Below are 15,173 nucleotides of genomic sequence, written 5' to 3'. Positions count from 1 at the left end.
GTGCAGCAGGCATATAAATATACAATAAACATTTTTGCATAAATTAAGAGTGATTTTTGTGATATATCCAGAGTGATTGGAAAATGTCCAACACAACTTTGGGGGTGAATCCTTAGGTCATTTTAAGAAAAAAACGTTTCTGTGAACACATGTCCTAAAATTCTTCCTAAGGGAGCGACAGTCCCTTCAAGGAAGTGATGAAAAGTTAATTTCTGATTAATATCTCAAAAACGCTTTAATATTAAAGTAATTAAATTGTCTGTGTCTTAGCTTTAGTATGTGCTACCGTATTACATTATCCAAAATTATTTAAACCATAGGCGTACCGAACTGGCGGTTGGTCATTTTTATTTCATATTTCAAGAAAGGCTTGTCATCGACTGCCCCTGGCTACGAGCAGTAATATTATGTTCCATAATAAGTGAATAATTTTTGGTTATTATTTATTATGTTTAAAATGTATGGTTCCAAAGTTGAAAAATAAGTAACAAGTAAAATTGTTTGTACCATTCTAGGCATCTAAGCAGATTAAAATTTTAAAAGAGTTTTCTCAGAAATGGTCAATTATACAAAATAAATGAAGAGTGCCATTTTAATTCATGTTTTAGCATTAAATCATATTCCAGGGTCGGCTCTGTTAAATAGTCGAAGATTTAAAAATTATTAAATAAAATTGGCCCAGTCCCCCCAGTTCACAACACCTGTAGTTTAAATAATTTTATTTGAATGATGTTGTATGATAGAATGTTGGAAATAAACTTTAACAGGAAAGCTTTCCCATTAAAGTTTATTTTCAAACTTGTAACATGTAGCCTCGTTACTTCCCAACAATTGATGTTGTAGAACAGCGATAGCACATACTAATGCTATGGTAAATACCAAATTTCATTGCTATATCTACATTAAAGTCTTTTTGAGATATTAATTAAAAACTTGGAAAATATTTCGAATATTTTTACCACAAAGTTTCATGAGAAAAATTAACTTGCAATTTATAAATAAAAATTTATATTATGTATATTAAAATCCTTCTTACTTCATTAAAACTGCAAGAAACATGTTAAAATATTAATATACTTTAATAATAATTTTGTGTAAAAAGAAAATGTGATCACTTTTGTCCAGAAAATCCAAAATAAATTTGAAGTACCTTAAGTGGTTAAAATATCACAAGCAGGTACGTTATAAAAAAATGTAATGCTTTTGTTCATTGCTTTTCGAAGATCATAACAAGAAACATTTGGATGTGGTAGCAGCACAAGAAGATTTGGCCATGGCTTCAAGAAAAAAATCAAATCTGCCCCCCCATGATTGATAGCCGATTTATGGAAAAGGATCTCACCGACAGCTTTACTTTTGAATTTGAAAAGCCCAAATTGGGGCTTTTGGGAAAAGCAAAGAAGAAATCGGCAACGTGCAAGGTGGCAAAGAAAGTGAATGGCGAGCTCAAACCATGTAGCTTCAAGACAAGTGAAGCAAGTGCCGTGAAAAGTTTCAACCTTTGGTGGCATGTAAAATGTAACCATCCTGAAAACTATGTGGCTCTGGTTATAAAAAAGGTCCAGGAAGATGAGGCAAAACAGAAAGCTGGCGCGGCTAAATGACATTCATCTGGCTCTTTGAAAACTCCTGGACAAGATTTTTTTTGTAGAGCTTCATCTGAAAAGAAACCCAAAATTGAGCAAACAAAACTTGACTCATATTTGAAGTCCTCAAAGGTTACAGTCACCATAGATGCCAATAATTTCCGTGAAAGGCTGATGGAAATGGTTTGCTTGAGTTCAACACTGCTCACTACCTTTAGGCTAAAGAACAAAGGATTCAAAAAAATTGCAGGTGAAATGGGTCGGCAGCTTGGCATTTCAATGAGGCATGATGCGGTTTGTCATTTAGTTGTCAGCTCAGCTGAGTCTGGTCACGAAGAGCTCAAGAAAGCTTTGGAGCAAAAATTGTGCTACCTGAAAATGGATGCGGCAACCCGTGGAAACAGAAATTTCCTTGCAGTCAATGCTCAGTACTACGAAGAAGGAAAAGATAAAGCTGCAGTAAAAACCTTGGACATAATCAACACTGAAGGGCGTCACAATTCTTCGTACGTGAAAAGTTAAGTAAAAGCTATTTTAGAAAAATTTGGGATCAGTGAAATGCAAGTACAGAGCATCTGCGTTGACAACGCAGCAAACATGATGTGTGCTGTCAAAAATTTCAGGGAGGACAATGAAACCATTTCTACCTCTGAGAACAGGGATATGGACAGTACTGAAGCTATTTTGTCTGATGAAGGAACTAAAGGAATGGATGAAATCAAACTCAACATGGATGCTGCTGTGCAATGGGTTAATGACCCTAGCCTCATACTTCCAACTTGGCTTCATGAGGACGACTCAAAAGTCCAACTGACAAGGTGTGGAATTCACACTCTTCAGTTGGCAATCTGGGATGGACTGAACAAAGAACATGTGAAGAAATTACTGGCAAAAATTCGACAAGTCGTTCTCAAACTACAAACCCCAAGTATTGGAAGTGTTCTGCTTGATCTACAAGAGGTAACTCGATCATTGGATACTGTGACTCACTGGGGTTCAACAGGTACGATGATTGATCGGCTTCTCGTTTTTCAATCTTACTGTGAACAAGTGGTTGCTGCTAGAACAAGAGAACTCAATTTAACAAAAGCTGAATGGGATGAAGTGAAGAACCTGTGAGACCTCTTGGCAAAGCCAAACCAAACTGTGAATCTTCAAGCTGTCGATGTAACCCCAGGAGTTTTAATGCAGGAATGGCGAAAACTGTCAAAATTCTTGCAAGAAAAGAGTGGACAAATTGCAGAAGGAATTCTGTCCTCCATGCAGAAATGCGAAGAGAAGCTTTTTGACAATAATCGTTTCCTTGCTGGAGTTCATGTTGACCCACTGTATTGGATTCTTCTTACCTCAAGGGAAATACCAAAGGCAAAGGAAGGGCTCCTTGATATTGCTTGATGACTCGAAAAACAAAATCTATTGCTACATTTGAACTTGGTGAAAGAGGTTGAAGAAAACGAAACACAACAAAAGGAGTCATCAACAATCGAATTTGCGGTTTCGGAAAGTTCACATGCTTCAGTAATAGCAGGCTGTTCTCAAACTTCCGTCTCCACTCTGAACTTGTTCGAACTTTCATCTCTGAGACGTCTTCAGCCATCACAGGGAAATGGAGATAATTCAAGCGCCAATTCTTCAAAAGATGACGCCTTCGAAAAGGAATTGGATAAACAGGAAAGACGCCAGCGAGTTTCTGCGATTCATAATTGTAATGAAGCATTATTCGAGAGAAACTTCCGGGAACATTGTGAGGTGATGGAGCCTATTGTTAGGCTAAAAGTTAAGTCTGTTTTTGAGGCCATTCATAGCTACCCACATCACATTCAGCCTGCCTGTAGAATTGGTTTGAGCATGCCAACAACTCAAGCTAGTATAGAGCGACTGTTTTCATCTTTAAAGTTAATTTTAAATGATTTGCGGCAGGCTATAAAAGATGACTTGATTGCTACAATAATTTTTTACAGAATGAATTATGAATGATTCTAGTTTGTATCATTGTTGATGACATTTAAATTGTTTTAAAAGTCTGAATAAAAATAATGTTTTTTCAAAATTACAGTATGCACTTTTTTATTTAGTTAAAAATTAATTTGAGTCGGAGTGCAGAGCGGAGCTGGAGCAGTCACGATTGGTGCCAGAGCGGAGCTGGAGCGGAGCAATTCAAAAATTTGATTGCTCCAAATCCCTGCTGCAAGACACATTCATACCCCAGTAGTGGCCTCTCTCTCTATTTCTTAAAGGGGAGATGGTACCACAGTCATATTGGTACCACAACAACCTTCATCTTACCAGGCAATACTGACCCAAACTTTGTGTGAAAACTATGAGAGTCGTCCATCTTCTTCCAGGTTCCTCTTTTCAGAGGATCTCATTATCTCTGATGAACCTGAGTCGCCAATACGGGGAAGGTCTACCAGTGCCACTGTGCTGGTACTGCTGCAAAAGCAACAAATTTAGATTTGCTCATGTCTCCAGCCTTTGGTACTGGTTAGGACATCAGAGGCTCCCCTCCTTAGCTCTGGAAAAGATTCATTAGACTTAGAGATCTTGGTACAGGGATCCATCCCAGGACCATTCTACCTTACCCACTCGAGTCCCTTTCATGAAGAGGATCTTAGGGGACCTCCTAAATATCACAGGCCCAGAGATTATGATTATCATTGGTGTCTCTTCATTATCGCCTCCCCCATGCAGTTACTGGACCCATGGGGCCACTAGCACGACCGGCTGCATTGGATGCCTAAAGAAAGCACCAGCACCCACCAATACCATACCAGACACCAGCACTTACAAACTGCCCTCCAGTACTGCACACATTGGTGTCACACACTTCTCTGATACCAGACGATATACAGGAAGGGAAAGAATCTCAGGCTGAGGAAATCTCACCTCCATCTGTAAAGTCGTCGTCTTCTCCAGACAATGGAGTAATGCCACTACTGTGCTGCTTCACTGATGATATTAAGATCTTCTAGGACTGCATGAAAAGATTAGCAGACTGTCTTCAAATCCCACTAAAGCAGTGGTTCCCAAACTTTTTATCTCGCGACCCCGCCCTTACCCCTGCCCACACACACCCCACCCCACCCCAAGCCATAGTGCGGGGCTATGGCCAGTGCCACGGTCCTGGCCAGGGGCCGAGGCTGGAGCTGCTTGGCTGTTTTTTCTACTTTTTGTTTTATTTTGTTCACAACAAAAGTTCTGCTGCTGCTTCAAATGGGTTGTCCGAATGGGATTCCACTCCTGGTGCATACGTGCCCTCATACGCACAAGATTGGATTCTTTTTGGCTGGCGGTGTCCATTGGGGTTGCAACTGTGCCCTAGATGTCCTTGTACCCCCGGCATAAAGGGCAGAATGGGCCCAGTGATCAACCAGTTCCTTTTTACCATCCATGGCAGTGACACGGAACCTCTGCACTGTCCACTTATTCTGTGAAGTGTGCAATCTCTTATTAGGCTAGTCAGTAGTAACTAGTTAATATAGTTAGTGTAGTTAGTATAGTTACCAGGTTTTTTCTTTAATGCCTGTTGGCAAGCAAGCAAACATACAAAGAACCCCCCCAAAAAATAATTTTTTTACTAGTTTATGGAATATCCCTGGTACAGGGACCTTAGGTACTGTGGCTGAAACAAAATCCGTGGCATTTAAAACTTTCCCCTTTTGTGAGGCTGCTATCCTGCTCAGTAATGGGCACTCTTAAGTGCCTCTTTTGCTTCAGTAAGGAATAGACACCTGACAAATGCTCAATCTGTCGCTCCCTCTCCAAAAGGACACAGAAAGTGAGAGAGGCCTTCTTCAAGCTCTTTTTTACTGGAGTGCTTGATGAGAGCCCCTCCAGAGCCTAAGGTAAAAGATCCCACCAAGTCTGAATAGTTACTTTGGGCTAGTGCTCCTGTTAGCTGCAGCTCTACACTGAATTCCTGGGCTCATTGTTCATTGAAAGGATTGAACCCCTTGACTACTGAGTATGACAGCACAGTCAAGATCTCCTCCATCCATTCGTCACCAGAAAGGGTTAGGAAGGAACATCGTTTCCAGGACAAACATAGATATAAGTCACTCGCTCTGATGCCTAGTAAAATAAGACAAAAGATGTCTCTGCCTCCACTCCTGTCCCTCAGTTGAAGGGCAGCTCATGGCCCAGATGGCAGACACTTTGGAGATTTCGAGGCATGTGAGTGCAAGAAAAAATCCCTCAAATTACTGGACATTCTGCACTCTTCTACACCTGGGAGGTTTGCCATGCCTATCAATGAAGGGTTTTTGGAACTGGCTGTGGTTCTGTTGCAGTCCCTAGCACCCTTGGCATCCCATGAAAGCTGATAGACGTAATCCAGTTCCACCTAAGGAGTTGAATATTTTTACAACCACCCAGTCCTGGGATCATGGGCAGTGGCAGCAGTGCACAAAAGACCAAAACACCAAGGGCCACCTCTAAAGATGATTCCAAGAGAGAAGGACCTTAAAAATCCTGACCTGCTTGGCAGAAAGATCTATTGTTCTGTTAGTCTCCAGATGCATATTTCTGTCAAAATGTGACTCTTTGAGTAAGGAAGAGGTGGTATAATTCATAGAGAAGCTTCCACGGGAACATAGGGAGGAGCTAATTTCTCTGGTTTCTGAAGGACAGTTTGTAGCCCAAACATCTCTTCAGGCTACTCTAGATGCCTCTGATGCTGTGGCACATTCATTAGCCACTTCCATAACTATGCGCAGAGCTTCATGGCTCCAATCTTCTGGAAAACCCAAGGAGGTGCAAACAACCATTGAGGACATCCTGCTCAAAGGCTCTGAACTATTTAAAGTGCAAACTGATGAACTTCTTCCTTTATTACAGGATTTGAGAGCCGCTTTCCGCTCACTGGGCATACTCACCAACCCTAAGGAGGAAGCAGGATAGACCCCAAAGTTTTGCCAAACAGAGACCCACTACCTCTTATTCTTATAGTCTGCAGAGACTGTAACAGAGGTCTCCAGCCTCTTCTTCCCCTGCGACACACTCTCTGTGTCTACCTCACAGCAGCAGGTTTGATGCCACTATAGACTGCTGATCACAACCATGTCAAGACTGATGCTGCCAGGGATCAGACCAGCAAGAAACAACTGCTGGCCTGCTCACTGACTAACTGTGCTGCTAGGCAACGAATACTGCCTTACAATGTTGTTGAGTGGCCAGAGCCACTGATTGGCTTATAAGCCTGTCCCCCACAGCAGGTCAGTGGCTGCTCAGCATATACCATGCCCGCAGCTGCGCTTGCCTTTGCTCCAGTCCCTGCTCCAGCCTGCTTCCAGTCCCTGCTCCTGCTCTGCTCCCCTCTGGCTTCAGCTCTCAGTTCTGCTTCTGGCTTACAACTCCAGTTGACCTTCTTGTTCCGGCATTCTGATTCTGTCTCTCTGGTTCTGATCTCTGGCTTATACTCTGATTTACCCCCGCTCCTCTCCCCACAGCTTTGGCATTTGATTTCTGTCCCTTGGTACTGACCCAGCTCGTTTCTTGGATTCAACCCATCCTGGATCCAGCTCTAACCGGTAGGCTGAATTCTTGTTTTCACCTCTAGGCCTGACTGCCCATGGCCAGTCAGCAACAGATACCCTGTTCCACACCCTTTTGACAACTGTCTTTTTTATTTTTGGGACGTATGGACCTGGATCACCTCAGACCAGAATGTTCCTGGAAATTATAAACGGGGTTTTCTATCCAATTCCAGTCCTTTCTTACCCTGCACTCTCCTTCACCCTTCCTTTTCAGGGACTCTTCTCATGAGATACTGTTAAAACAGGAGTTGTGCTCCCTTCTGGAAGAGGTGCCCTTCAGATTCAGAGATCAGAGGTTCTCCTCCCATTATTGTTTAGGCCCAAGGAAAAGCAAGGCAGGCATTTTAGACTTGAGACATCTCATCAGATTCATCCTCACTGCAGGTTCAGGGTGGCAACCCTGAACTTATCCCTCTGTAGCAGCCTTATCATCGCAGACCACCCCAGTGGCTTTTTTCAGTGATCTCCTGCATTCAGGCCCCGCCCTCTAATCAGATTCCTCTAAAGTCCCACCCCTTCCAGGGCAATAACCCCATCAAGTTCAAGCCTCAAATTTGAAGTGCGGGAGTCTGTCAATTCAGGGTCCTGCCCTTTGGTTTCTCCACCACACTGAGAGTATTCACCGAGTATCTAGAGGTCATTGAAGCCCACATAAGAGGACATGACATTCTGGTATAACCATACCTAGATGGCTGACTGATCCAGGTAAAATCATCTCAGAAGCTGACCAACTTGATTTATATGATCTTAGGGATTTTCACCACACTGGGGCTCAAGATTAACAAAGACAAATTCACACTTTTACTGATGTAAAGCATAGAATTCATAGGAGCTGTGTTAGATCTGAGGTCAGCTATCTCATGCAGGAGAGGTTCCAGACTATAATGGGTCTCCTCAGTCATCTGCAGGCTCAACCAGAGATGTCCGCAAGAGCATGCCTTAGAATCCTGGGTCACATGACCTCCTGCATCAGTGTCACACAGCATACGAGACTATCCAGCAAGTATCTATCCAGCAGGCACCACATGGCCATGAAGGTCCCATGAGAAGTCCTCTCCTCATTGGATTGGTGGAAGGATCTTCTTCACGTGTGCAATGGAGTACTCTTTTCTGCCCCTCTGTCTACCAAGATACTGGTGATGGATGCTCACTGGGATGAGGAGCTCATCTGGACTCACTTCAAACATAAAGCCTTTGGGTCCTGTCACTACCCTTTCCCCTCCAGAAGCTCATCTTATCATAAATGTCCTGAAACTCAGAGCAGTTTGTCTAGCCTGAATGGCATTTCTGTTCTTGTTACAGGGATCTACTTTCCAGGTGATGATAGACAACACCACAGCCATGTATTATGTCAACAGATACGGGAAGAGCATGGTCATATCCACTCTGCCAAGAAGCCATCTGTCTCAGGCTGGTGCATTCATTATCAAATCACATCAGAGGCTCTGCATCTTCCAGGCTTGCAAAATGCTCTAGCAGATCAGATCAGCAGAGAATTCACAGCCAACCACGAGTGGACTGACAAAGACTCAGTTCTACTGAGCATCTTTCACATATTTGGGGTGCCCAAAAATAGATCTGTTTGCCACCGACCAGAACAAGAAATGCCATGCATTCTGTTCTAGAGAGAGAGTTCAAGCCCAGGCTCCCAGTTGGGTACTTCATCCTCTCATAGGCGCCAGCATTCATGTATTCCTACCCTCCAATCCCATTAATACCAAGTGTTCTGAGAAAACTTAGACAACATTCAGCTCAACTTGATCCAGACAATTCTGGTACTCAGATCTGGTGAACATGTCAGCATAGCCTCTGATCATATTACCTGGTCTACCTAACTTGGTTTTGCAAAATGGAGGTCAGATTTTATGCCCAGATCCAGCATGATTACATCTGACAGCCTGGGTGCTGTCTGATTAACTCCCTGCAGAAGAAGCTGTTCAGCTGAAATCCAGGGCATTTTGATATATAGCATTCTGGTATGCAGCAAAGTGGAAGCGATTTTCTATTTGGGCAGGACAACATGTCCTGACTCACATGAAAGCCACTGTTTCTGCTATTCTGGACTATCTACTAGCCCTAGAACATTCAAAACTATCTATCAGCTCCATAAGAGTACTTTTAGCAATATCTGCACATCATCCTCCAGTTCAGGGTCATACCATATTTTCCCACACTACAGTTGTTTGTTTCTTCAAGGATTTAATTCATACGTTTCCTTCAGCCCTCTTCTTCTTGGGACCTCAACATAGTGTTAATTGGTTTAAAGGGCCCCCCTTTTGAGTCCCTAACAACCTGCTCTTTTTACCCTCTATCTATGAAGTTTGCCTTTTTAGTACCCATAACATCACCTTGTAGAATAGGGAAAATTCAGACCCTTCTGACTGGTTCACCTTACTCAGTGTTCCATAAAGACATGGTGACTCTTAGGCCTCACCCCAAGTTTCTGCCTAATGTTGTTTCAGATTTTAATTTAAATCAGTTGATTCATCTCCCAGTTTTTTTTCCCATGCCTCACTCAAACCAGGGAAAAGCCAAACCTGCACATCCTTTATTGTGGTCAGGGCTCTTTCATAGTACCTGGACATAGTACAAGATCCTTCAGGAGCTTTCCCATGCTCTTTGTAGCCTTCGGAGATAGGATTAAGGATCAAGTTGGTATCACTAAAAAGTTGTCTAAATGGGTATCTAATTGTATTATATCATTTAGAGATCAGTCCACCAGAGTTTAGACAGCTTCTGTTGCTTCTCAGAGAAGCACCTGTGTTTCCAAAATGTGCAGGGTGGCTAAATGGGGATCAGTCCACACTTCTATCAAATATTATTCCTTTGTTGAGGCTTCAAGATCAGATGACAGACCTGTCCTGAAATCCTAATTTAAATAGGACTCCAAGCACCCACCTTCTAACTATGAGATCACTGCTTGCTAGCCACCAGAACTGGCATCCATCTGGACAATCACTCTAAGAACAGTTACTTTACCTTACAAGATGTGTTGTTCACTTGGATTCCACGACCCACCCTCCTTCCCTGCTTCTACAGAGTCCTATGGCTGTAGGATTCAGTATCATCAAAGAAACTGAGGAACAGTTGTGCCCACTCTGCTCTTTATTCCCTGGAGTGGAGGGGCACAAGGACGTTGATGGCACAGCCATGGCCCCAGTGGTCACTGCTAACCAAAAGGAATTTTATTTCAGAGTACATGTCAAAAGAAGTGGAAACCATGTGGACGGAGCATCCCAAAGAATCACACATACTGTGAAGAAAGTAGCCAATCTTTTTTGGAAGGAAAATACAAGGGAAATAATTAAAAATGTCAGACAAGTTTGGCACATCCTTAAAATGAACATTCCAGTTGAAATCCCAGGTTTGAAAAGTGATGTGTACAGACTTTTCACTAGTAGGTCTGCTTTTGATTTTAAAAGTTTCATTGATAGATCTTTTTCCCTAATATACACACATTCTTTTGTAGAGTAAGAACATGATCCTGGATCAGGCCTTTAAATATATAACAGAAATGAAAAGGCAAAATGATGAACTCCTGTTGAATGGAGGGAACAATGAACAAGGTAAGTATAAAATGTGGTGAAGGTTCTTGAATTTCCCTTTCTCTTCCACTGTGGTAATGTGGCACTGGGTGTACTGTATTAGATCAGTGCTGTTTTTTCCCACAACAGTGTATTAATACTCTCCTCTCCTTACTAATCCAGTGAGGATGTGGCATATTGACATGACATCACCATTGTTCCCATCCCGTGTTCTTTTTCTCTGCTACAAGGCAGCAGCTTCATCCCTGGAACATTAATGAATTCATTGTGTTCATTATGCATTTCATTCCTGTCCTCCTTGGCTAGTGAGCCTAGTAATGAAATCAGCAATTCTTTACTTCAGCTGGATCAACAAACTGGGGAATCCCAAGAGTTTATAGGGGTGGAGAGGAGAAATGGTTGCTTAAGGTAACTTGAAAACAAGAAAGTTGAAGCATATGCCCTACCGCACATTCTTGCATTTAACTATAGCAAATTGAAGCATCCCTATCATGGTATACTGTCATTGATAAGTTTACACTTAATGCAATCATTTCTGCAGATTCCACTTCTAGTGGTTTTAATTTGACTGTCCTAATATCTGTTGCCTGTAAATTAATAGACCAGAGTAATTAAACCAGAGAAAGCTAATATTTTGCCAGTCTTTTTAAAATGGGTAAATGGGATGACCTGGGTAATTATAGGTCTGTCAGTCTGACACTGAGCCCAGGCAAAATAATGGAGTAGCTGATATGGGACTTGATTAATCAAGAATTAAAGGAGGGTAATGTAACTAATGCCAATCAACATGGATTTATGAAAAATGGATCCTGCAAAATTAACTTGGTATCTTTTTTTTTTATGAGATTACAAGTTTGGTTGATAAAAGTAATAGTGCTGATGTAACATACTTATTCTTCTGTAAGGCATTTGACTTCGTATTGCATGACATTTTGATTAAAAATTAGAAAGCTATAAAATTAACATGGCACACATTAAATTGACTAAAAACTGGCTAAGTGAAAGGTCTCAAAATGTGACTGTGAATGGGGAATTATTGAACAGGTGTGTTTCTAGTCAGGTCCCTCAGGGATCAGTTTCTGCTCCTATGCTGTTGAATATTTTTATCAATGTCCTGGAAGAAAACAAAATCATCACTGATAAAGTTTGCAGATGACAAAACCTAGGGGAGTGATAAATAGTGAAGAGGACAGGTCACTGATACAGAGCGATCTGGATCACTTGTTAAGCTGGACACAAGTAAACAATATGCATTTTAATACGGCTAGATGTAAAGAATACATCTAGGAAGAAAGAATGTAGGCTATACTTACAGGATGGGGATTCTATCCTGAGAAGTATTGACTGTAACAGAGGTATGGGAGGTCATGGTGGATAATCAGCTGAACATGTGCTCCCAATGCAACGCTGTGGCCAAAAGACCTAATATGATTCTTGGATGGATAAGTAGGCGAATATTGAGTAAGAGGCAAGAGGTTATTTGGCTGCTGGAATTCTGTGTCCAGTTCTGGTGTCCTCAGTTCAAGAAGGATGTTGATAAATTGGAAAGGGTCCAGAGAAGAGCCACAGAAGAGGAGAGTTGGCTGTATTTTAAAGAATCCTTATTGAGGTTGCAGGAACAAACCATCCTGATGTATAGAAAGAATAGTAAACATGGCAGGCGACCAGCTTGACTTAACAGTGAAATCCTTGCTGATCTTAAACACAAAAAAGAGGCTTACAAGAAGTGGAAGATTGGACAAATGACCAGGGAGGAGTATAAAAATATTGCTCAGGCATGCAGGAGTGAAATCTGGAAGGCCAAATCACACTTGGAGTTGCAGCTAGCAAGGGATGTTAAGAGTAACAAGAAGGGTTTCTACAGGTATGTTAGCAACAACAAGAAGGTCAAGGAAAGTCTGGACCCCTTACTGAATGGAGGAGGCAACCTAGTGACAGAGGAAGTGGAAAAAGCTAATGTACTCAGTGCTTTTTTTGCCTCTGTTTTCACGAGCAAGGTCAGCTCCCAGACTACTGCACTGGGTAACACAGTATGGGGAGGAGGTGACCAGCCCTCTGGGGAGAAAGAAATGGTTCAGGCCTATTTAGAAAATAGATGAGCATAAGTCCATGGGGCTGGATGCGCTGCATCCGAGGGTGCTAAATGAATTGGCGGATGTGATTTACAGAGCCATTACTCATTATCTTTGAAAACTCATGGCTATCAAGCGAGGTCCCGGATGACTGAAAAAAAGGCTAATGTAGTGCCAATCTTTAAAAAAGGAAAGAAGGAGGATTCGCGGAACTGCAGGCCAGTCAGCCTCACCTCAGTCCCTGGAAAAATCATGGAGCAGGTCCTCAAGGAATTCATTTTGAAGCACTTAGAGGAAAGGAAAGTGATCAGGAACAGTCAGCATGGATTCACCAAGGGCAAGTCATGCCTGAGTAACCTAATTGCCTTCTATGATGAGATAACTGGCTCTGTGGACGTGTTATTCCTTGACTTTAGCAAAGCTTTTGATACGGTCTCCCACAGTATTCTTGCCAGCAAGTTAAAGAAATATGGGCTGGATAGAAAGTTGGCTAGATTGTCGGGCTCAATGGATAGTAATCAATGGTTCCATGTCTAGTTGGCAGCCGGCATGAAGCGGAGTGCCCCAAGGGTCAGTCCTGGGGCCAGTTTTGTTCAATATCTTCATTAATGATCTGGAGGGTGGCATGGATTGCATCCTCAGCAAGTCTGCATATGACACTAAAGTGGGAGGAGTGGTAGATACGCTGGAGGGTAGGGATAGGTTACAGAGAGACCTAGACAAATTAGAGAATTGGGCCAAAAGAAATCAGATGAGGTTCAACAAGGACAAGTGCAGAGTCCTGCACTTAGGACGGAAGAATCCCATGCACTGCTACAGACTAGGGACTGAGTGGTAAGGCAGCAGCTCTGCAGAAAAGGACCTAGGGGTTACGGTGGACAAGAAGCTGGATATGAGTCAACAGTGTGCCCTTATTGCCAAGAAGGCTAACAGCATTTTGGGCTGTATAAGTAGGAGCATTGCCAGCAGATTAAGGAACATGATCATTCCCCTCTATTCAGCATTGGTGAGGTCTCATCTGGAGTACTGTGTCCAGTTTTGGGCCTCACGCTACAAGAAGGATGTGGAAAAAGTCCAGCGGAGGGCAACAAAAATTATTAGGGCACTGGAGCACATGACTTATGAGGAGAGGCTGAGGGAACTGGGATTATTTAGTCTGCAGAAGAGAAGAATGAGGGGGGATTTGATAGCTGCTTTCAACTACCTGAAAGGGGATTCCAAACAGGATGGATCTAGACTGTTCTCAGTGATTGCTGATGACAGAACAAGGAGTAATGGTCTCAAATTGCAGTGTGGGTGGTTTAGGTTGAATTTTAGGAAAAACTATTTCAGTGGGAGGGTGGTGAAGCACTGGAATGGGTTACCTAGGGAGGTGATAGTGGAATTTCCTTCCTTAGAGGATGTAAGGTCAGGCTTGACAAAGCTCTGGATGGGATGATTTAGTTGGGGATTGGTCCTGCTTTGAGCAGGGGTTTGGACTAGATGACCTCCTGAAGTCCCTTCCAACCCTGATATTCTATGATTCTTAGTGATTTAAAGGATTAGAAAACATGCCTTACAATGATAGATTCAAAGAGCTCAATCTATTTAGTTTAACAAAAAGGTTAAGGGATGACTTCATTTACAGTCTATAAGCACCTGCCTAGGGAACAAATTATTTGAAAATGGGTTCTTCAGTCTAGTAGAGAGAGTTTTTTATAACATGATCCAATGGCTGGAAGTTGAAGCTAGACAAATTCAGAAGGGAAATAAGATGTAAATTTTTAATAGTGAGTATAATTAACTGTTGAAACAATTTACCAAGGTTTGTCATGGATTCTCCATCACTGGAAATATTTAAATCAAGATTGGATGTTTTTCTAAAGAATATGCTCTAGGAAAATTTTGGGAGAAGTTCTATAGCCTGTGTTATTCAAGAGATCAAACTAGATCAGGGGTCAGCAACCTTTCAGAAGTGGTGTGCCAAGTCTTCATTTATTCACTCTAATTTAAGGTTTTGCGTGCCAGTAACACATTGTAAAGTTTTTAGAAGTCTCTTTCTACAAGTCTATAATATGTAACTAAACTATTGTTGTATGTAAAGTAAATAAGGTTTTTAAAATGTTTAAGAAGCTTCATTTAAAATTAAGTTAAAATGCAGAGCCCCCCAGACCGGTGGCCAGGACCCAGGCAGTGTGAGTGCCACTGAAAATCAGCTCATGTGCCACAGGTTGCCGACTCCTGGACTAGATGATCACAATGGTCCCTTCTGGCCTTGGAATCTATGAAAAACCTCTCACAAATTTCAGAATTAAGTGATCTCATTATAAACATGCGGGGTGGGGTCTTCCTATGGGACTAGTCTGGGGCTGCTGCCTCTCTACTCAAGTATCTTGAAAGTTAATAGCATGGTTTTGGGGATCCCCCCAAAAATCATGTTAAAATATTTTGCTTTCG

At 42.1% G+C, this 15,173-nt stretch overlaps 1 protein-coding gene across 2 annotated transcripts in view; it reads left to right on the top strand.

The window, feature by feature from the left end:
- USF3 (upstream transcription factor family member 3) overlaps nt 1-15,173 on the top strand; it is an 86,503-nt gene that overhangs the window by 64,031 nt on the left and 7,299 nt on the right. For both annotated transcript variants that reach the window (XM_048819504.2, XM_075119251.1), the window contains exon 6: nt 10,590-10,686. In XM_048819504.2, the coding sequence (XP_048675461.1) occupies nt 10,590-10,686 (97 nt within the window). The remainder of the gene's footprint in view (nt 1-10,589; nt 10,687-15,173) is intronic.

Source organism: Caretta caretta, chromosome 1, assembly GCF_965140235.1.
Source record: "Caretta caretta isolate rCarCar2 chromosome 1, rCarCar1.hap1, whole genome shotgun sequence".
NCBI lineage: Eukaryota > Metazoa > Chordata > Testudines > Cheloniidae > Caretta > Caretta caretta.
Note: the sequence above shows the minus strand (reverse complement) of the source record. Positions and strands in the feature narration are given on the sequence as shown.